Below are 23,020 nucleotides of genomic sequence, written 5' to 3' on the forward strand. Positions count from 1 at the left end.
CTTTTATTGACTATCGAGGACTGAAAAACATCACGGTAAGGAACACCTATCCCTTGCCATTTATGTCTTCAGCTTTCGAGAGACTGCAGGGAGCCTTCTTATTCACAAAGTGGGACCTTCGTAACGCCTATCATTTGGTCCGCATTAGGGAGGGAGATGATTGGAAGACCGCTTTTAACACCCCCAGGGGGCACTTTGAATACTTGGTCATGCCTCTTGGCCTGTCCAACTCCCCCACGCTTTTCCAGTCACTAGTCAACGACGTCCTGAGAGACATGGTCAATCAATTTCTATATGTTTATCTGGGTGACATATTGATATTTTTTCTTTGTCTCTCCAGGAACATGTTCAGCACGTCAGTCGAGTGCTTCAGAGGCTGTTGGAGAATGGGCTTTTTGTCAAGGTGGAGAATTGCGTTATTCATGCACAGTCTGTCCCCTTTTTAGGATTTATCGTTTCATCCGAGTGGGTGCACATGGATCCCAACAAGATTTATGCAGTGGTAAATTGGCCAACTCTGGATTCCCACAAAGCCCTGCAGAGGTTTCTAGGATTTGCCAATTTTTACCGGTGTTTTATCGGCAAATACAGCCAACTAGACGCACCTCTGATGGCCTTGACAACCTTCAGGTGGTCTAGTGCAGCTAAGGCTGCATTTACTAAACTCAAGGACTGCTTTGTTTCAGCCCTCATTCTTGTCGCCCCGATTCCTCTCGTCAGTTTGTGGTGGAGGTCAACGCGTCAGAGGTGGGGTAGGCAGAGTTCTCTCCCAGCGCTCCTCTGCGGACAGCAAGGTACATCTGTGTGCTTATTTTTCTCATCGTTTGTCACCCGCCGAATGCAATTACAACATTGGTAATAGAGAATTGTTGGCAGTCAAGTTAACCTTGGAGGAGTGGCATCATTGGCTGGAGGGCTCAGGGGTTCATTTCATTGTTTGTGCCAACCACAAGAATCTTGAATACATCAGATCCGCTAAATGACTTAACTCAAGGCAGTCTTGGTGGGCACTGTTTTTCAGTCGATTAGATTTTTCCATTTATTACTGTCCAGGTTCTAAAAACATCAAGCCAGACGTCTAATCCCGTATTTTTGACCAATTTGAACGCCGGTATCTCCCGAGTTCATCGTTCCACAGAGGTGTGTGGTTTCAATGCTAACTTGGGATATCAAATCGAAGGTCCGCACGACGGAGAGGGCCAACCAAGAGTTGCGATGTTTGGCATCACAGAATCATTCCTCTTGGAGTCAGTATATCTCTTGTGTTGAGTACAGCATATCTCTTGTGTTGAGTCATAACTCATTACCAGTGTCGTCTATGGGCCTGTCTCCATTTGAATGTAGTTTAGGGTACCAGCCACCATTTTTTCCCAGTCTGGAATCCGAAGTCGCAGTTTCCTCTGCTCACGAATTTGTCCAGAGGTGCAGACACCTCTGGAGAACAGCCAGGCTTACTCTCCTCCAGGTGGTTTGTCTGCTCATTCTGTGTTACTGCTCTGGTCTGATTGTCTATCAGCATCAGCTGTCTATCAGCTGTCTATCAGCCCCTAGTGCTCTATTCCCCTGTGCTGTCTTGAATTTATACCTATAAGTGAGTTAAACTTGACAGTCTTATTTTGGAGACATCCAAAATCCTTCATAAAATAATTGAAAATAGAAAACATTTCTGTTAGGGTAAGTTTGTAGATTAGATTATAGCATTAATAACTAGCTCTAAATAAAAACAGCTGACATCTGTGCAATATCAGTTTTTATTTCTTCGGGGACATCTGAGATAAAGTCGAGACTTCGATGAGATGTGGAAGGGAGTCTACTGATGTCTGATAGAGCAGAAGTATATTTTTCGTAATTTTTTGAATAATTGTTTAATAAAAGCATAAATTTTTTAATTTGATATATTAGTTTTGTATTCCCTGTCTCTGTTTACCTCCAGTGTCTCTTGTCTGTGTTTTTTCCTTGTTTAATTTGCATATTCATTAATTTTTTTTTATGCAAAAAATAGTCATAAATATCCCAGTGTTCCTCTGGGGTGACTAATCAGATATGTACCGATTGAATCTTCAGGACAGAATTTGAATGTGTGCCATTCTTCCTCAAAAGGCTGCTGTTGACAGTAAAACACACACGAGTGAACCAGGAAACCAGGAGTGCTTTTCAGGTCAAATATGCAAAATCATCAGTGTTTTGTTCTCACGGTTCGCAGGTTCATCTGCTCATTTGGTGTTTCTTCTCTGGTTTGATTGTCTATCAGCGTCAGCTGTTGCTGACGAGTAATCAGATCAGCGGCAGTTGCGTCTTGTTTTGTGGGTCTACAAATAGTCCTGTGTTTGTTTGTATGTTCCTGCTTCCAGTGCGAGGGCCTTGGATTGTTCGCCTGAGTTGGCGTTTCCTGTCTGGCAGAGGATCACCAATTCCCACATGATGCTGCAAAAAATATGGTATGGGGTTACATGAGTGCATGTGGGATGGGCAGCTTACACATCTGGAAAGGCACCATCAATGCTGAAAGGTATATCCAAGTTCTAGAACAATATATACTTCCATCCAGACATCATCTCTTTCAGGGAAGACCTTGCATTTTCCAGCATGACAATGCCAGATCACATACTTCATCAATTACAACATCATGGCTGCGTAGAAGAAGGATCCGGTTACTGAAATGTAATCCAGCCTACAGTCCAGATTTCCCCCCCATAGAAAACATTTGGTGCATCATAAAGAGGAAGATGGGACAAAGAAGACCTAAGACAGTTGAGCAGCTAGAAGCCTGTATTAGACAAGAATGGGACAACATTCCTATTCCTAAACTTGATCAACTTGTCTCTTCAGTCCCCAGATGTTTGCAGACTGTTATAAAAAGAAGAGGGGATGCAACACAGTGGTAAACATGGCCTTGTCCCAACTTTTTTGAGATGTTGATGCCATGAAATTTAAAATCAACTTCTTTTTTCCTCAGAAATGATACATTTTCTCTGTTTAAACATTTGATATGTCATCTATGTTGTATTCTTAATATAAAATTGAAATGTGAAACTTCCACATCATTGCATTCTGTTTTTATTCACAATTTGTACAGTGTCCCACCTTTTTTTTCGAACAGTGGTAATCGTGTAGATGTGGCAGTGGGACATCTGTCCTGTAGCTTGGTTATGAGGATGAGTGTCTCTCAGCAGTGGGGTCCATGCCAGCTGGGACTTAAAAGCCTTCGTGATCTGAAACAAAGAGGAGACAACCAGAAGGTGCACGGTAATATGCTCATGTTTTATAATTGGGAAGGAGGAAAGTTTGCATGCTTATTTGAGCATACTTACCGAGCAGTAGTGTCATGTATATATGTCCTGTGTCTATTTGGAGAATAGTAGTGATTGGAGCCATTTGACAGCTGACCCCATCAGCTGGTCACAGCCTAAGCCTCTGTGGCCTGACTGAACTAACCCTGCAATCAATATAATTCAAAAAGAATTTGACCTATTTAATTTTTTGTTTTAAAAATTTTTTAGCAGCATTAAGGTTTTTTACCAGCATTGTATATATTTTCCTGTAATTTGAAACAATAATTCAATAAGTATCAAGTACAAATAAATTTTAACCTTCATCACTTCATTTAAATGCTTCTGCTGATGTTGAAATATATAGCAAATACTCAATTAATTCACTCAATCAATATTTATTATCATTATATGATATCATTACGTTTATACATTTATGATTACATGTATTCATTGTAGATGGTTTTATACAAATCAACATCACACACACACACACTTTGTCATCAAGCCAAAAATGTTAACAGTCAATAATACCAAATGAGAACAATATAAATACACCGTAATGAAAGAAATGAATGAGACACAGGTGAGCAACATAATCAGTAACTATGGCGACAAATGAGAACATGCTTAGAAACCATGATGACCAAGGAAAAACAGGGAAAAAAACTAAACACATACATAAAAGCATCTTCCATATATTGTCCATTTAGGAACTCTTCAGGAAACTAGCTAAAACAGAGGATAAAATACAGAAGATATTTATTTTAGATGGAGTTTGCAGAATATATCAGTTTCAGAAAAGTAAAGGTAAGTGCTTAGTACTAAATATTATGCAATAATAAAAAAAAAAAACAGTAAATGTTTGTCCCCATCACCTCATGAGTAATGAAACTGAATCATATACAGTAACTGACCTTAAAAAAATTAAAACATAATAGAAGTTCAAATAGACATAAAAAGACTTTAAATGGAGATCATTTGAGTCTGAGAACAAAAAAAAATCCCAAATCTAACGATGAAATATACATTTTCTGTGAAGCAACTTTGAAATAACAGAAATTCTGAAAACTGTTACTGGTTACAAATTGCATGACGAAAACTAGATACAAATACAAATTAGAAGTAATGTATTCAGAGTACTTTCTGATTACTTTTTTGGTTACATGAATAACTTACTTTCTTTTTGTTAATTTGACATCAATGAAAAGTAACCCGTAATTGGATTACTGACATTTTGTATGTATATTTTATATGTATGAATATTAGTAATCTGATTGTGTAATCTGGATCACATGTACTTGATGCAGATGAAGTTGATTTCTTTAGTTTCAGGAAGGCTGATCCAGTGATTATCACGGGTCCGAATGGCTCCGGATCTCACCGTCTGATCACATTCGTCCAGTCCGATGTCATAATCAGAAGCCCACTGATCGTAGCACATGGTATGACTTTTGACCCAGAACCAGAGTCCCAGTTTGCAGGAGTGACGCAGACCCAGCCACACGTGATCAGAGAGAGCGCTCGAGGTCACATTCATCACCCGCTGCTGCATCTGCTCCGAATCCACCGACACCAGGTCCATGTCCATGTTTCTGCAGCGTCTCAGAGCTTCAGTCCACGTCTTATTCTCTCGGACCAGAACCAGATTATCTGGAAACACAAACAGATCAGCAAGAAAATCAGGATACAAAACATTTCACTTTGAAATACAGGAGCCAGTGCTATTTTAGTATTATTGAGATATTAATATAGTTTTTATCAATATTTTGAATTAAGTTTTTATTCATTTATATATACTTATATATACTTTATTATTATTATTGCTATTGTTATTATTATTATGTTTTTAGTTTTAGTCAAGTAAAACTAAATGAAAATTTTACATTTTACTTGAACCATTTTATTTTTTTTGTAATGGATAGTTCACTCAAAAATGAAAAATCTATCAGTTTTTTACTCATTATGTTCCAGACCTCTAAGACTTTGGTTAATCTTCAAAACAAAGATGCAACGCATGAAGATATTTTTAATGAAGTCTGAGATGTTTCTGTTCCTCCACTGAGATTCCAGGTAACAAGAACTTAGAAGATGCAGAAAGTCTTAAAGGCATCAAAAACCGAATCCATATGAATCAAACATTTAGTCTAGATTTACTTTAGACAGCTATTACATCCACATGACATATGGCAAACATGGAAGCTGGAGCATGTTACAGTAGAATAAACCTCATTGGTTCTCGTGCATCATGTGATGAGTGTTTTATATTAAATTTAAATCACATTTATTTCTATAACGTTTTCTTTAGTTTCAGGAAGGCTGATCCAGTGAATTATCACTGGTCCGAATGGCTCTTGGCTTGGATCTTGTAAGTTTTGGTCACCTGGATTTTTAAATCTCTCAGGTTTCTTTAAATTTGTGTTTTGAAGATTAACCAAAGTCTTAAAAGTTTGGAACAACATGAAGGAGAGAAAGTGATGAGCAAATTCACATTATATCTATAATATATAATCTATAATAATAGGAACACACGTGAAGTTATAATGCACTCGTTGAACTTCTTCTGTAATAATGAGAGAGTTTCTGTAGTTTGACATGTAGACATACAGCAGCTCAGAGGATTGATCTACTCACCATCATAACACACAAAGGGATGCTTTTCTGAACACTCCTCGTCTGTCCATTGTCCTTCATCACTGATAACAACAGATGTGCAGACACTGTTTCTGTTATTTCTGATATTGTTAAAGCCAGGTTTCCAGTGTGTGAATGTGGAGGTGCTGTTATCTGACCAAACCCAGAGTCTGTGCAGACCGATCCAGACTTGATTACCTGTTAACATGTTCTGAATCTCTTCATTCTCAGTCTGATTCCTCACGCTGGCCAGATCTGTGTGACTCTCTCTGCAGTATTTCTGAGCTTCAGTCCAGTTCTTTTGCTCCTGTACAATGATGAATCCTTTACTGCTGCCTTTAAAACAGAAAGACATTTGTCTGAAATTGATTTAATAAAAAAAAAGAATAATAATAAAATAAAAATAAAAATAATTACCAAGAACAAAAAGACATAGCCACAAATACAATTGTGGCTCATTGTTCAAAACGGCGTTTTATTATTGATTTGAGCTCATTTCTGAGTGTTGTGATCATTTACAGCTGAACTCACCATTATAGCAGATGAAATACAGTAAGTAACTACAGTCTACATCATGCCACTGTCCTTTTGATGCTTTAGCACAATGTTGTCCATTCCCACAATCCATAAAAACACAGTCTCCATCTTCTTCTGGTTGTGGTTTTCTTGTAGTTTTATCCCAGTTCCTGTACTGAGACTCGTGTTCTCTGTAGAAGGCAGGGTCACTCAGAGACCATATCCATGAGTCTGTGCTCCTCAGTCCAATCCAGACACGGTCAGCATTGCTGTTCACTCTCTTTATGGCCTGTTCAATGTCATTCTGTTCTTGTATGTCACTGATAGTGACCAGATCTGTGTATTTCTCTCTGCAGTAACTCTGAGCTTCAGTCCAGCTCTTCTTCTGATTCACAAAGTGATACTGACGCGGAGCTCGTGCAGAAGAACTGACCACAGCTGAGGAGAGACACATTCACATTCAAGACAAGAAGTGCTAGTACAGTAGTGGAGTATCTTAGTATTTTACTCAATCTCCTCAACAACACACACATTACACACTCATTCAAACACACTTGAACACGGTCAGCAGCACTAACACTAACTATCAACACTAGAACTAGTCAAGCACTCACTCACCTGTGAGCAGAAGAGACATACATGTGATTCTCTCCATTTCTGAGAGAAAAACACAAATCATTTAAGTTAAATTTACAGTCAAAGTAAATATTTCATTAACTGATATAATGTTAATATACCAACCTGCTGAAGTACTAAAATCTGTTTTTGCCTTTATCAAACACTGACAACCACTTTAAACACAGATAAAGTGATATAGTTAACAAGAAAAGTACTGTAAAATGATCATGTTAGATTTACAAAATTTTTTCACTGTAGATTAACTTACTCTTAACCAATTAACAAGTATTTACCGTAGGATATTTAGTCTTTTACCATTAAGAATTATAATATTTATTTCAGTCTATTGTTTTATGCGGCACATTTCTGCTGTTAAAAGCTCCAGAATCAAACTCTCTCAGTGAGATCGAGTGTTGCCCTACTGCTGTAAGTACACTACTGCAAACACAATTTTTAATACTAAATTTTACTTTTTTTTCTTTTCTTTTTTTATATAATAATTTAAACATAAGATACACTTGTTTTATTGGGAAATTAATTGTGAGGAAATCTTTGTATTAATCGATATATATGAAGTTTATTTTTAAGTTGATTTATTTTTGTGTTTATTTTCTCTTAAATGTTCTCAAAGAAGCTGTATATAATTAAACTGAAAAAGTTCAGATAGCAACAGACAAAATTTACAAAATCCAGACATTCACTAGTTAACCTGTGATCAGCTGAGTATAATATAATATAAACACAGTTAAATCAGTCAGATCATAATCAATGTGAAGTAAAACTATCAGTAATCATGATCTCAGAGTTTCTTACCTGTAGATGCTGTGATTCAGGAGTGATTGTGTTTCTTCTTTTATCAGGACAGACTGATATCACGATCATTTCTCCTCTTCTGCTCCTCCCAGCTTCGCTTTTCCTGGACAGAAAACTCCCTTCTGTGGTTTAGGTCTTTATTCAGAGCTGTGTTTCCTGCTTTATTGCCCAAAGTCAACCGTGTGTCTGTGTGTGTGTGACATTAAAATTATTTCCCTGTTAATTTACATATTGTTCTTCTTGTTTTTATGCAGATGATGGTCATGAATGTCCCAGTGTTCCTCAGGGATGAATCATCAGATACAGGACAGAGGGATTCTTCAGGACAGAATTTGAATGTGTGCCGTTCTTCCTCAAAATGATGATGATGTTAAAAAAAAACATGATCGAACCAGGAAACCAGGAGCGATTTTCAGGTAAAATATGCTAAATCATCAGTGTTTTGCCTGATTAAAAAAGCTCTTCTTGGAAACAGATATATATATATATATATATATATATAAAACTAATCAAATTAAACTATTATTCTACCTAGCTGACAAGTCAAAATTTCTTAGTTCTGTTTAATTTAACTTCTTGTACTAAAATAACTAAACCTGAGACTTCTGGTTTGGTAAAATGGTGTAGACAGGCGTTGAGTCTCGCTCTTGCAACTTTTTTTAATCTATATCTTCCTTAAAACCCCACAACTTATTTCTTTTTCACTGCCAAATATTTGGTGTGCACATATCAATATCGAATTATGAAACCTAAATCAGCGAAACAAGGCAAAAAAAGAAACAGAAAATTGTGGCATCTTTGTGGAGATGACAGCAAAGATGTTAGCATGGCAGCTATCGTTATCCTTCTGGAGGACCACCAGCTGCTTTCTCTGCAGATTTTAAAGTCACTGTTTGCAGGATGAGCGCATGCTCGCCTTAGAAACTACCTGTGCTTGGTAAACTCTTGGACCTTGAGTCTCGTAGTTGGTGTAATAATATAAGAATTATTGGGTTACCTGAATCCATAGAAGGACCTTGGCTGTCTGTCTTCTCTGAGCTACTCGCACAAGTGTTTAGGGATGGAGTCCTGGAGGATCCCAGAGTCCAACAGAGTGCACCGGTCACTGGCTGAAAAACCGAGGTTGGGGTGAGATCTAGAGCTGTTATCGCCTGCAGGGCTCAAATTGAGGGGGGATGTGGGGGGATGGCATCCCCTGGTTGAAATAAATGACAAAAAGCATCCCATCAGTAAAACAACCTTCCCCCATCACCATTCCCTTTGATTTAATAAATTGTATTGTGTAAAACTTATCATGGAAATTAAATGTTAGAATGATCTTCTTGAGATAAGTCACCAATAACGTGATTGGCCAATCAGAACTCGGTTTTGTAACAAGCTGCGCATTAGCAGAAGCAAGTTTTCATCAGTTTTAGTGCAAAATGGTTCAAGCGCTATGTACCAATATACAAAACCTTAGTAGTCACGTGAAGGAGGAGGCGGGAACCGGCGGACATTCAAATAAAACTTTAACAATAAAATAAACACAAAATGGCCAACTGCTGCACACAAACTAAACCAGACACAAAAGAAAATCCAAGCCTGGTCATCCTTCACTGTCGTAGCTCCTCTTTTGTATCCTTACGATCTCGTCCGTGGGACTCGAGACTGGTGATTGTAGCAGGTGTCGCTCATTTCCAACTAACTCTACCGGCCTCACTCCATTCCCACGGCTCTTGGCCCTGCTCCACTCATCACATACCCCCATCGCCCCTCGCAGGCCCGAGTGTACTCCCGAAACTGCACTCTTTTGGAACTAACTTTCTCAGTTGTTCTCAGAAGCACCGTTTTTTTTGTTTGTTTGTTTTTTGATATATTATAGGATTAATAATTGCATGCTTGTCGCAGGGTGAATGAGAACACAGACCCTGTACAGCTGGTAAGTGCCCCGGAGGGTGACTGGTGCAGGCTTCCACTCTGTGCATGTGGGGTGCAGTTCTGTGGTGAATGTAGCTTTCCTGGGGTGCCGTCTGAGTCTGTGAACGAGCAGACAAACAAAGACATTCGTTGGTGTCTCCTGGAGTGTCGGTGTAACTTGCCTTGAAAGCCTCTTCCTCTGGCTTTTGTAGCCGGTGGGGACGAGCTCCACTCAGCACGCACAGGTGTAATGATTGTTTGATCGACCCCCACCCCCCAGGCGTTGCCCTGGTTCTGTGGGGAAACACACAACTTTTTGCGGGGGTATTATGGAAGGGCAATTTGATGTTACCTGCAAGACCTGCCCATCTGGACCAGCCCAGGGAGCATCCATCCGCATTACCGTGGTCGGCCCAGGCCCGATGTAGCACTTGGAAACAGAAGTCCTGGAAGGCTAGGAACCATCTGGCAGAGATGGGACCAAGTCACACATGTGCAAGTCTCAAGTAAGTCTCAAGTCTTAACCTTCAAGTCTCAAGTAAGTCCCAAGTATTTTTTTCTTGGGCAAGTCAAGTCAAGTCAAGTCAAGTCACAAGCTATGTCAAGTCAAGTCCAAGTCAAGTCACCTTAATATTGTTATTTTACCTGCAGAATCTGATCTTAATAAAGTTAAAAGACAAGATATAAGTAACTGTCAGTAAATTTAAATAATTTGGATTTGCATTGTAAATACTCATGTTCAGTAAAATACATCATGGAATCAAACAAAATTGTAAGTTCCTAAAATTATTTATTTTTCACTTCTGCCAACAGTGTTTGAAATGTTTTACATTTTCAACATTGAGTCCATAAAACTAAACATCCAACAGACTCCTCTCTGAACACCCCTCTCTCTCTCTCTCTCTCTCTCTCTCTCAAACACAGTTTACATACAACATTAAACTGTTACATTTCTCCTCCCTCTCTCTCTCTCTCTCTCTCTCTCTCTCTCTCTCTCACACTCTCTCTCTCAGAGTATAGAATATAAATATGACGTATTTTCAGCTGTTTCATACTTTTTTTGGACACAGCTTCTCATTCAAAGAGTTTTCTTTATTTTCATGACTATGAAAATTGTAGATTCACACTGAAGGCATCAAAACTATGAATTAACACATATGGAATTATATATGGAATTATATACATAACAAAAAAGTGTGAAACAACCGAAAATATGTAATATTCTTGGTTCTTCAAAGTAGCCACTTTTTGTTTTGATTACTGCTTTGCACACTCTTGGCATTCTCTTGATGAGCTTCAAGAGGTCGTCACCTGAAATGGTCTTCAACAGTCTTGAAGGAGTTCCCTGAGAGATGCTTAGCACTTGTTGGATCTTTTGCCTTCTGTCTGCGGTCCAGCTCACCCCTAAACCATCTCGATTGGGTTCAGGTCCGGTGACTGTGGAGGCCAGGTCATCTGGCGCAGCACCCCATCACTCTCCTTCTTGCTCAAATAGCCCTTGATGCCTTCAGTGTGACTCTACAATAGTCAATAGTCATGAAAATAAAGAAAACTCTTTGAATGAGAAGGTGTGTCCAAACTTTTGGTCTGTACTGTACATAACAAAAAAGTATGAAACAACTGAAAATACGTCATATTTATATTCTGTACTGTATATATATATATATATATATATATATATATATATATATATATATATATATATGTAATATGCACTTGTCATGATTGGGTAATCGCGGCAGCTACATTTGTTTTTCTGATTAATTGTTTTGCTCTATGAGAAAGACAAGGTAACAAAATATTCGGGGCTTATGCCCCCTTAGCCCAACCCTAGCGCCGCCCCTGGAATGCGTTTTTTTGACGGCCTGCTAGCGGATCATTAGGGGCTGTTCACATCACGTCTTTTGTGCGCGCAAGTTCGTTATTTCCAATGTAGGCGCGCGGTATGCGCGCTCATAATGGAATCAACGCCCTCAACATCTAAACTTTTCACAATGCCGCAAGCGCACCGCAGGTCATGTGACAATAACTAACCAATCAGCTTCATCCTTTCTCGTATCAACGTTGAAAGCTCAGCTAAGATGAAGGAACAGCTGTTCATAGCTGTATATGGATTGCCATTTTGAAATGAATTTAGTAGCAGAGCTACTGCGAGCGATTTTTAGTGCTGCAAATCCATTTATCCTTTGCTGAAATTTCCGCGTTTTCAATGAGAGAGAGCGTGTCATGGATGCTAAGCAACGACAGACGCCCCAGGAGCACTTCTGCCCGAGCGCTTTGGAAAGAAGGAGAAAGCGGCGCGACTAGCGTTTTCCACGCGTTTTTAGGCGCGAACTATTGAAGACAAAAGCGATGACCCTCGGTACCTCTCAGGCTGACATGTTGATGTGATATCTGATTTAAGTGGGCGTGGTGTGTGTAAGGTAGAGAGGGCATGACTGATGATAGTGTCCTGATCCAGTCACGACGCTATTCTCAGCCTGCGCTCCAGCTGAGTAATCAACTTTATTTTAAAAAATAATTTATATATTTTATATTCAAACTGAAAACATGATGTAATTAACACTCAAGTCATTCAAGTCATCGTGTCTCAAGTCAAGTCAAGTCCCGAGTCTTTAACTTCCAAGTCCGAGTCAAGTCTCAAGTCCTAAAAATAGCGACTCGAGTCGACTCGAGTCCAAGTCACCAAGTCACAAGTCCCCATGTCTGCCATCTGGTCACCCGGGTGTTTGTGTCTTTTACCTGGGAAATACACTGGAGCGGGCCTAATCCATAACGAGGGTGAACCGGTGGCCCCAGAGTTAGTAATTCAACTCCAGGACTGCCTACTTTATGGCCAGGGCCTCCTTCTCCAGCGCCGCATACCTGGTTTCTGCGGGTGAGAGTTTCCTACTGATATAGACCACGGGGTGCTCTTCTCCATCCCGGAGCTGAGAGAGAACTGCTCCTAAGCCGGTGCCGTAGGCGTCGGTATATAGGGTGAAGGGGCAGCCGAAGTCTGGGGAGTGTATGATGGGGGAGGACGTCTGGGCCATTTTCAGGGTCTGGAATGCGGCTTCTGTTTCAAGGGTCCAGACTATTGCCTCTGGTTGCCCTTTCCTGATTAGGTCTGACAGGGTGCAGACTATAGAGGAGAAGTTAGGAATAAAGCAGCGGTAGTAGCTCACCAACCCCAAGAATGCTCGTACCTGGGTCTTGTTTGTGGGATGTAGGAACTTCTTCACCACCTCAACCTTCTTCTCCTGAGGCATGATGAGCCCTCTACCAATCTTGTAGCCCAGGTACTTGGCTTCGGTGAGGCCGAGGTGACACTGCTTAGGGTCAGGCCAGCCCACCGGAGCTCCGTCAACGCCCTCCATAGATGCCCCAGGTGCATCCTCCAGCTCTCCAAGTGGATAATAACATTGTCCAGGTAAGCCGCAGTGTAGGCTTGATGAGGTCTGAGCAAAACGTCCATTTACCTGTTAGCCAGCACCCCCCCATTATAGGACTCACAGCTGAAAGTGCTCTACCAAACTTATAATTGTAAGAGTTTCCTACTTCAGTGTGTTACAAACATAATTTTGGTGTCTTTGGAAAGATGCTGTAACAATAAAACCTTCATATTCATCCGGAAAAAGGAGGCGGGAACCACCAATCAAAACAAGACTTTAATAATCTAAATGAATACAAAACAGCGCATCAGCCCCTCACGGACGACTGATGCACTCAAATAAAAACCAAAACATAAAATAAAACCCAGGCCTGGTCCTCTCTCGTCCTTCACTGTCGTTGCTCCAGTTTTATATCCTTCCATCTCCTCCTGAATAAGATATCATGAAAAATTAGACTGCTGCAAATAGACTATGAAAAATAGACTCCTAAGACTATGTCTACACCCCCCACCCCCCAAATATAAGAAAATATATTTCCCAATAGTATTGAAGGCTTCTACAAACTATTTAGTCAGTAAACATACCACTACATAGTTTCTTTCAATTATAAAACACTAGACAGAAACGTAGACATCATATAAGTGATTTATTTGAGCACTAGAAAAATACAATAAGAATAATTTGAGTAAGAAAAATAAGAATAATAAGAAAAATAAAAAAATAGGGGTTAGGGGTTTTCAGGACGAGGGCGTCGGGGTGCTGGCTAAGAGGTTAACCGCTGGAATGTGGCCGGTGCCCCGTGAAGGCCGAAGGGAAGTACACGGTAATGCCAGTGGCCATTGGGTACTTTCTCGTATTTTCTCTGGAAATTTTGGAAAGAGTTACCTGCCAATACACTTTTTCAATTCAAGTTTATTTGTATAGCACTTTTTACAATACAAATCGTTACAAAGCAACTTTACAGAAAATTATGTTTCTACAATATTTAGTAGATGCTTATGGTGGTGACTGTCAGTTTGTGCATGTTTGACAGGATTTTTAGAAAAACAAATTAATACAAGACATAGTCAGCTAGACGATGAACATTATTAATATTATTAATTAATAATTGTTATATGATGCAGTCACACTTGTATCAATATTTGTTAGTTCTGTTTGTTGATTCAGGGTTAGCATCATCTGAGGTCCTCTGAGGGTCATCATCATCTCTTCTCAGGTGTTCTGGATCCAGACTGGAGCTTGTGTAAATCCGTGGCAAAACATAGAAACAAAATAGAGACATCATTAGCATAGCTGCTGATCCAACAAACTAAAATTAGTTTAACCCAAGCTAATGAATAAAGATGCACATTTTATCAGATGCAACTACACTCACAATTTAAGAGATACATTATTCGAATGCTTGGTGAAAGAGATACGTTTTTAATCTAGATTTAAACAGAGAGAGTGTGTCTCAACCCCGAACATTATCAGGAAGGCTATTCCAGAGTTTGGGAGCCAAATGTGAGAAAGCTCTACCTCCTTTAGTGGACTTTGCTATCCTAGGAACTACCAAAAGTCCAGCGTTTTGTGACCTTAGGGTGCGTGATGGGTTGTGGCGTGGTAGAAGGCTAGTTAGGTACGCAGGAGTTAAACCATTTAGGGCCTTATAGGTAAGTAATGATCATTTGTAACTGATACAGAACTTAATAGGTAGCCAGTGCAGAGACTGTAAAAGTGGGGTAATATGATCATATTTTCTTGACCTGGTAAGGACTCTAGCTGCTGTATTTTGGACTACCTGTAGCTTGTTTATTGACGAAGCAGGACAACCACCTAGAAGTGCATTACAATAGTCCAGTCTAGAGGTCATGAATGCATGAACTAGCTTTTCTGCATCAGAAACAGATAACATGTTTCGTAGCTTGGCAATGTTTCGAAGAAGGAAAAATGCAGTTTTTTTAACATTGGATATATGATTTTCAAAAGACAAATTGCTGTCTAATATGACACCCAGATTTCTGACTGTAGAGGAAGTAACAGTACATCCGTCTAGTTGCAAATTGTAATCTACAAGATTCTGTGTAGTGTTTTTTGGTCCAATAATTAATATCTCTGTCTTATCCGAATTTAATTGGAGAAAATTATTTGTCATCCAATCTTTTACATTTTTAACACACTCTGTTAGCTTAGATAATTGAGAAGTTTCATCTGGTCTCGTTGAGATATATAGCTGAGTATCATCAGCATAACAGTGGAAGCTAATTCCGTATTTTCTAATAATATTACCAAGGGGCAACATGTATATTGAAAATAGAAGGGGACCTAGGATGGATCTTTGTGGCACTCCATATTTTACTGATGATTATTGAGATGACAACCCATTTAAGTAAACAAAATAGTAGCGATCGGACAGGTAGGATCTAATCCATCTTAGAGCCTGCCCTTGAATACCTGTATAGTTTTGTAATCTCTCTATGAGAATGTCATGATCTATGGTGTCAAACGCAGCACTAAGATCAAGTAAGACTAGAAATGAGATGCAGCCTTGATCTGACGCAAGGAGCAGGTCATTTGTACTTTTAACAAGTGCAGTTTCTGTGCTATGGTGGGGCCTGAAACCTGACTGAAATTCTTCATACAGATCATTTTTATTCAGGAAGGTGCTCAATTGAGCAGACACAACTTTTTCAAAAAAATTTGACATAAATGGAAGATTTGAAATAGGCCTATAATTTGCCAGTACACTAGGATCTAGTTTTGGTTTCTTAATAAGAGGCTTGATAACCGCCAGCTTGAATGGTTTTGAGATGTGACCTAAAGATAACGAAGAGTTAATGATATTGAGAAGCGGTTCTTCGGCTACAGGTAACAAGTCTTTCAGTAATTTAGAGGGTACAGGATCTAATAAACATGTTGTTGGTTTAGATACAGTGATAAGTTTATTTAGCTCTTCCTGTCCTATATTTGTAAAGCACTGTAGTTTATCTTTGGGTGCGATGGATGAAACTGAAGTGTTAGATGCTGTAGAATCTACATTCGCTATTGTATTTCTAATGTTATCTATTTTATCAGTGAAGAAATTCATAAAGTCATTACTATTTAACGTTGGTGGAATATTTGAATCAGGTGGCGTCTGGTAATTTGTTAACTTAGCCACTGTGCTAAATAAAAACCTTGGATTGTTTTGGTTATTTTCTATTAGTTTGTGTATATGCTCTGCCCTAGCAGTTTTTAGAGCCTGTCTATAGCTGGACATACTGTTTTTCCATGCAATTCTAAAAACTTCCAAGTTCGTTTTTCTCCATTTGCGTTCAAGACTACGAGTTACTTTCTTGGGAGAGTGAGTATTACTGTTATACCATGGCACAGTACGTTTTTCTCTAAACTTTTTCAATTTGATGGGGGCAACAGCTTCTAATGTATTAGGGAAAATAGTGCCCATGTTGTGAGTAATTTCATCTAATTCATGTGTATTTTTGGGTACTAATAGCAGTTGAGATAGATCAGGCAGGTTATTTGCGAATCTCTCTTTGGTTGCTGGAACAATAGTTCTGCCCAGACGGTAACGCTGAGACATATAGTTAATATCAGTTATACGCAGCATACACGATTGTGGCGAGTGGGGCGGGGCCGAGAGGCGTGGGAACGAGGAGTGAGGCCAGGTGTAGTGATTGGAGATGAGCTACACCTGCGCCCCACCGCCGGTCTTGAGTCCCACGTAGGAGATGGAAGGATATAAAACTGGAGCGACGACCCTGAAGGATGAGAGAGGACCAGGCCTGGGACATTTTATGTTTTGGTTTTTATTTGTGCGCACCAGTCGTCCGTGAGGGGCTGGTGCGCCGTTTTGTATTTATTTATGAATTATTAAATTATGTTTTGATTGTGCGCCGGTTCCCGCCTCCTTCTTCCCTGTATAGGAAGTGTATATCGTTACAGTGGTGCCGAAGCCCGGGAGAAGGAGGGACGTGCTGCTGAAGATCCCTCGCCGCTGTGGTGAATCCGCGGTGCCCTCGAGCTGGCGAGGTATGTGCCGCCAGGGACGCTCGAGGCGGTGGGCTGGAGCGAGTTGCCGGGGACGGGCGAGCTCGCTGCTGGCCGGCCACGATATGGAGGGGCGGCTGCCGTCCGTGAGGGAGCGGAGGAGTCGGCGCCGTTCGCCAGGGGGCCGGAGCCTGCCGCCTCCGTGACGGAATCCGGAGGGGCAGGGAACGGGGGACTCCTGCCGGCTGCCCAAAACCGGAGGAGCCATCGCCGTCCATCGGGCGGCGGAGGAGTGTCGCGCCGTCCGCCGAGGGCCGTCCAGTGCCACCGCCAGGCACCGCGGAGGAGATCACCCAGCTGGTGGAGGGCCGAGCAGCAGTGCGTCTGGGAACCAGATTTTTTTTTTTTTTTTCTCTCTCCCCTCTCTCGTCCTTGTCGCTCCTCCTTCCATCTCCTTTTCTCTCGCCTCGTCTGTCCTACCCCCAGGTTCCTGCAGGTCCCCGTGAGCGGTCCCCCCCGGAGGGAGGGAGGGGGGGGGTGAGTAGAGCGCAGTCTTGAGGGTACCCCCCGGCCTGCGAGGGGCGATGGGGGTATGTGGCGAGTGGGGCGGGGCCGAGAGGCGTGGGAACGAGGAGTGAGGCCAGGTGTAGTGATTGGAGATGAGCTACACCTGCGCCCCACCGCCGGTCTTGAGTCCCACGTAGGAGATGGAAGGATATAAAACTGGAGCGACGACCCTGAAGGACGAGAGAGGACCAGGCCTGGGACATTTTATGTTTTGGTTTTTATTTGTGCGCACCAGTCATCCGTGAGGGGCTGGTGCGCCGTTTTGTATTTATTTATGAATTATTAAATTATGTTTTGATTGTGCGCCGGTTCCCGCCTCCTTCTTCCCTGTGATACAAGTGAATGGTCTGTAATATCATCACTTTGAGGTACAATATCTGTAGCAGTAAGATCGATTCCATGAGATATAATTAAATCTAGTGTATAATTAAAACGATGAGTGGGCCCGGTGACATTTTGCTTGACTCCAAAAGAGTTTATTAGGTCAGTAAACGCAAGTCCTAATGTATCATTTGCATTATCAACGTGAATATTAAAATCTCCCATGATTAGCGCCTTATCAACTGTAACTAGAAGGTCTGAGAGGAAATCTGCAAATTATTTTAGGAATTCTGTATACAGCCCTGGTGGTCTATACACAGTAGCCAGAGCAAGAGATACATTAGATTTCTTTTGCATGTCTGACAGTGTAACATTTAGCAGAAGTATTTCAAAAGAGTTAAACCTGTATCCTGTTTTCTGGGTAACATTGAGAATATCACTATATATTGTTGATGACGGGGCTCATGCTTATAGCAGTAGTTTGGTGGAGTAGACTCATTTAGACCAAAATAATCATTTGGTTTTAGCCAGGTTTCAGTCAAGCAGAGTACATCAAAACTATTATCTGTGATAATTTCATTTACAATAACTGCTTTGGGTGTGAGTGATCTAATATTTATGAGCCCAAACTTTAAAAATAGTTTTTGTTCATTTACTTGACATGTTTCTGGTTTAATCACGATAAGATTTTTTCTAGATCCTACATTATATTTATTTACATTATAGTTATATTTATATTTTGACCTCACTATTCGGGGAACAGACACAGTCTTAATAGTTTTTACAGCGCAAGTACTTTTATCATTTAAGCGGGTGGAACAAAACTCATCATAATGGTTATTTGAGAATTGTCTTACTAGTCACATGGAGCGAAGTGTCCTGGAGATGTTGTCAGAGAGACGCTCCGCTCCGACTCTGCTGGGGTGTAATCCATCTGCGCGAAACAGCCTAGGACGCTCCCAGAAAAGATTCCAGTTATTAACAAATAGCAGTTTCTGTTCTTTACACCATGACAACAACCATTCATTTAAAGCAAAAAGTCTACTGAACCTTTCGTGTCCTCGTCGATACGTGGGCAGTGGTCCTGACACGACGATCGTCGCCGCAGGCGTCGTGCTGCGAACCGTCTCGATCAGGCTCCTGAAGTCCCTCTTCAGCGTCTCCGTCTGCCGCAGCGTGGTGTCGTTAACCCCGGCGTGAAGCACGACTGCTCTGGGGCTCTCGTCGGCCTTCAGGATCGCGGGTATCTGCGCAGAAACATCGAGAACACGAGCACCAGGCAAACAATGAGTGTGCACTTTACCTTCGGCTAACGTAGCACTTACGTGTCGGACGATGGAGTCTCCGATGATCACAGCGCCGCGTCCTGTCTCGCGGAGGGGAGCGAAGCGGTTCTGGATGGAGATCTCGAAGACTGGAGGGGGAGATGTCGTCGCACGGGACCCAGCTCGCGTCCTCCGCTGTGGATGCACCCAGGGTCCGTGGTGTCCCGGCGTCGCAGTGAAGGACATCTGGGAAGATCGCGTCCTGGGTGCACCGGGCCTGCGCAGAGAAACACACGGAGTAGACGTGGTGGGACTGTTAACAGCACGCTGTATACTTACCCCGGACTTGTGAGCGTCAGCCCGGGATGATTCCAGCGCGGCTCTCCGCTCTCTCAGCTCGGCCTGCCTCTGTTCCAGGTCACGAATCTGCTTCCCCACGGCCTCGAGCTCGAGCTGCACAGAGTGGAGACATTCATCCGCCATTAAAGCAAGTAACAGTGAGTACAGCAGTGGTAATGTGTGTGAATAGAGTATTAGCAATATAAGCTCAGTTAGCTGCAACCACGCCGCTGATGCTAATGGGCTAAAAGCTAATAGCGGACCCAGGAGATCAAAATAAAACTAGTGATAGCGAGGCGCTCTGATTGTTTTTGTTGTAGAATACAATAGAGGATATATTCACACGTTATATAAACGGAAACGATGGTGTATAAAATTGATTTTTAAGTTAAAAATAGTCGATGAAAAGAATATAGTGACGGAGCTCAAACGCAGTACAGCCGCCAACAACCGGCTTTTTTCAATTTATATATTTCAATTTCAGTTTTAGTTATTTTACTACACCAATTAAACATGTAGATAAACTAAATTGATTTTTTAATAGCTTTTTGTTTTGTTTTAATTAACTATAAGAACCCTGGTAAATAGAAAATATTTAAAATCCGAAGCCATTTAATTAATTGGTATTAATGTGACAAGCAGAGGTTATCTAAATATATCTTAAAGATAACATACATTCCTGAAAAAAAACACTGAAAATGCTAAATTAATGACATAAAATAACAAGTGACAGAAGAGAATATCCTTTTTAACAACAGCATATTTACTATAAAACAAACACACTTTTTACAACATGAAACATCACTCTAATTCATAAAAATAACAGATTTATTATTATTTGGATTTATTCTTTAGAATATTAATGATTTTTTTGACTTGGATATAAGAAGGTCACGCTATACACACACACACACACACACACACAAATTAAAACTATCAACTGTGGCTCTAATTCAAGCACAACAATACAAGTATTTTTGTCCCTAATAAATCACATGGGTTTGTTTACAAGGGAAACGACAGTGTCAGCAAAGAGCTTGAGATCAGATTGAAGATGTAATAATGAAACCGAAAGTAAAAATCACCAAACTGAACAGAGAGAGAGAGAGAGAGAGAGAGAGCAGGAGTAGAGAGGCGTGCACTGACCTGCGCTCTCTCTGAGGGTCAGTCTGAGAGCTCGTCCTCGCTGACGCTGTGTAGTTTATCCTACACAAAAAAACACAAACACAGAAACCAAACTGACATGCACACATCTGACAGCACGTACAAGACACACCGAATCGCCAAAAACATGCTACGACAGCAGTGGCACCCCCAGAAAATTTTAATAGGGGTGGCCAAATGAGGCCACAGTAAATTTTGGGGTGGCACGTTAAAATAAAGGGAAAAAAAATAAAGGTTTGCAATATAGACAAAAAATTATATCTGTGTGAGTTCTAGGATTTTATCAATAACGATAATTAGACTATTTTGCTGAGTGTTAATAGCAAGGATGCATAAAATTGAATACCAGTGGTAGAGAAGACTTTTGTAATTTTACAAAAGATTACCTATTTTTTCAATGTTTTGAACTTTGTGTTTATAAAATAATCATGAAGAAAAAATGTGACTCCAGAAATGCTAAGTTTTCTTCCCCATCATTTCTAATATGGGGTGCGTTTCCCTAAAACCAACTGTGGTCACAAGTTCCTTCGTTACCAATAGAGTTCAGTGGAACTAAGGACCGTAGTAAGCTAACTGCAGATGTGATTCACATCATTCATGTACGTCATGAGCAGATGCACACTTTGATCAGAGCGGCAATAATGTGATTAGGTGCATGTTAATGCACTGATTGATGATAATCAGCAATGTTTATGAAAAAGATCATGTGACACTGAAGACTGGAGTAAAGTTACTGAACAATTCAGCTTTGCCTCGTAATTGTTTCAATAAATATGTTTTAAAGTATATTCGAAAAAGTATGAAAACTTATTTTATTTTTTTACAATATTACTTTTTTAAAAAAATTTTGATCAAATTAATTTAGCCTTGGTGAGCAGAAGAGACTTCTCTTGAAAACCATAAAGAAAAGATTCCAGATTTTTTATCTGCACTGATGTTCACTTCATTGAATTTGCACTCTATCTGTCATTTGCCTTGCGCTGCTTTATTTAACTTTATTTTTAATTTTATTATATGACTTTTTTTTAAATTCCCTTATTGTGTAGTTGTATCTACATTTTATATTTGATCTAGATTTTTAGGCTTTAATGTTAATGTTCTCTGTGTGCACCGGGGTCTGAGTGTAACGCAATTTCGATTCTCTGTATGTACTGTACAAGTGGAAATTGGCAATAAAGCAGACTTGACTTATTTGATCAAAAGTACAGGGGGAAAAAGTGAAATATGTTTGTTTATGAATTTATATTATTTTATTATTTTTATGTATATATAGTTGGTGTTTTATGTATAATTTGTCTGTTGTATATGATATTTCCTTTTTATCTCCACTCTTTTCTATTTTAAATCATGTTTTACTGTAAAGCACTTTGGATCAGCTACAGTTGTGTTAAATTTGTGCTATATAAATAAACTTTGACTTGACTTGACTTGGCACTTCGGAGCCTGTTCGCGACTCGGTTGTTTCAGATCGGGACTTCGGAGCCTAATAAAATAAAGTTGAACAGAAATGATCATGAACTCTTAAAGATGATGATGAAAAGAAAAGGTAATATTGCATAACAAATTATATCTAAGTATGAACTAACTTGCGCAATACAGTAAATATTCTTACTCTACCCTAAATCAGTCCTATGCACACACACACACACACACACACACAGAGTTTGGGATCAGAATGATTTTTTTTTACATTCCCTTATTGTGTAGTTTTATCTACATTTTATATTTGATCTAGATTTTTAGGCTTTAATGTTATTGTTATCTGTGTGCACCGGGGTATAAGTGTATAAGTGTAAAACAACATTTTTCTATTTTAATATACATTAAAATCTATTTTATTTTCTGTGATTTTCAGCATCATTCCTCCAGTCTTCAGTTTCACTTGATCTTCAGAAATCATTCTAATATGATGATTTATTAAAAAAAAATAGAACTCTTTTAGGATGTATTGTTGATTGTTTTGATTCAGATCGGCACTTCGGAGGCTATTTGTAATTTTTTTTAAATTCAGATCTGGACATCGGAGCAGGAAGTTTTTGTCAAACAGTTCATTGGTGATGAATGAATATTTGACCTGAGGCTTTTTTTTTGACCTGTCGATTTGATTTTTAAATGATTTCAATTACTTTTGGATGTCAATACTTCTTGTACCTCAGTTGCATGTGTTTTATGAATTGTGGATGGATTTATCAACTGAGAAATAAAGTTGAACAGAAATGATCATGACCTCTTAAAGATGATGATGAAAAGAAAAGGTAATATTGCATATAAAATTATA

At 40.0% G+C, this 23,020-nt stretch overlaps 1 protein-coding gene across 9 annotated transcripts in view; it reads right to left on the reverse strand.

Moving 5' to 3' along the window:
• Positions 1-23,020, reverse strand: part of LOC127944174 (macrophage mannose receptor 1-like) — a 143,787-nt gene that overhangs the window by 100,439 nt on the left and 20,328 nt on the right. For 2 of the 9 annotated variants that reach the window (XM_052540001.1, XM_052540002.1), the window contains exon 1: positions 7,851-7,984. The exons of 2 other annotated variants lie outside the window; for them this stretch is intronic. Coding sequence is in view for 5 of the 7 variants with exons in the window: in XM_052539990.1 (XP_052395950.1) it covers positions 4,561-4,922; positions 5,904-6,239; positions 6,435-6,857; positions 7,038-7,076 (1,160 nt within the window). In the remaining 2 variants the exon portion in view is untranslated. Of the gene's footprint in view, positions 1-4,451; positions 4,923-5,903; positions 6,240-6,434; positions 6,858-7,037; positions 7,077-7,850; positions 7,985-23,020 lie in introns of those variants that run through there. 5 more of the 9 variants (XM_052539990.1, XM_052539992.1, XM_052539991.1 and 2 more) reach the window with 5 other exon arrangements.

The sequence above is a fragment of the Carassius gibelio genome, chromosome A23 (genome assembly GCF_023724105.1).
Source record: "Carassius gibelio isolate Cgi1373 ecotype wild population from Czech Republic chromosome A23, carGib1.2-hapl.c, whole genome shotgun sequence".
In the NCBI taxonomy this organism is placed as follows: Eukaryota; Metazoa; Chordata; class Actinopteri; order Cypriniformes; family Cyprinidae; genus Carassius; species Carassius gibelio.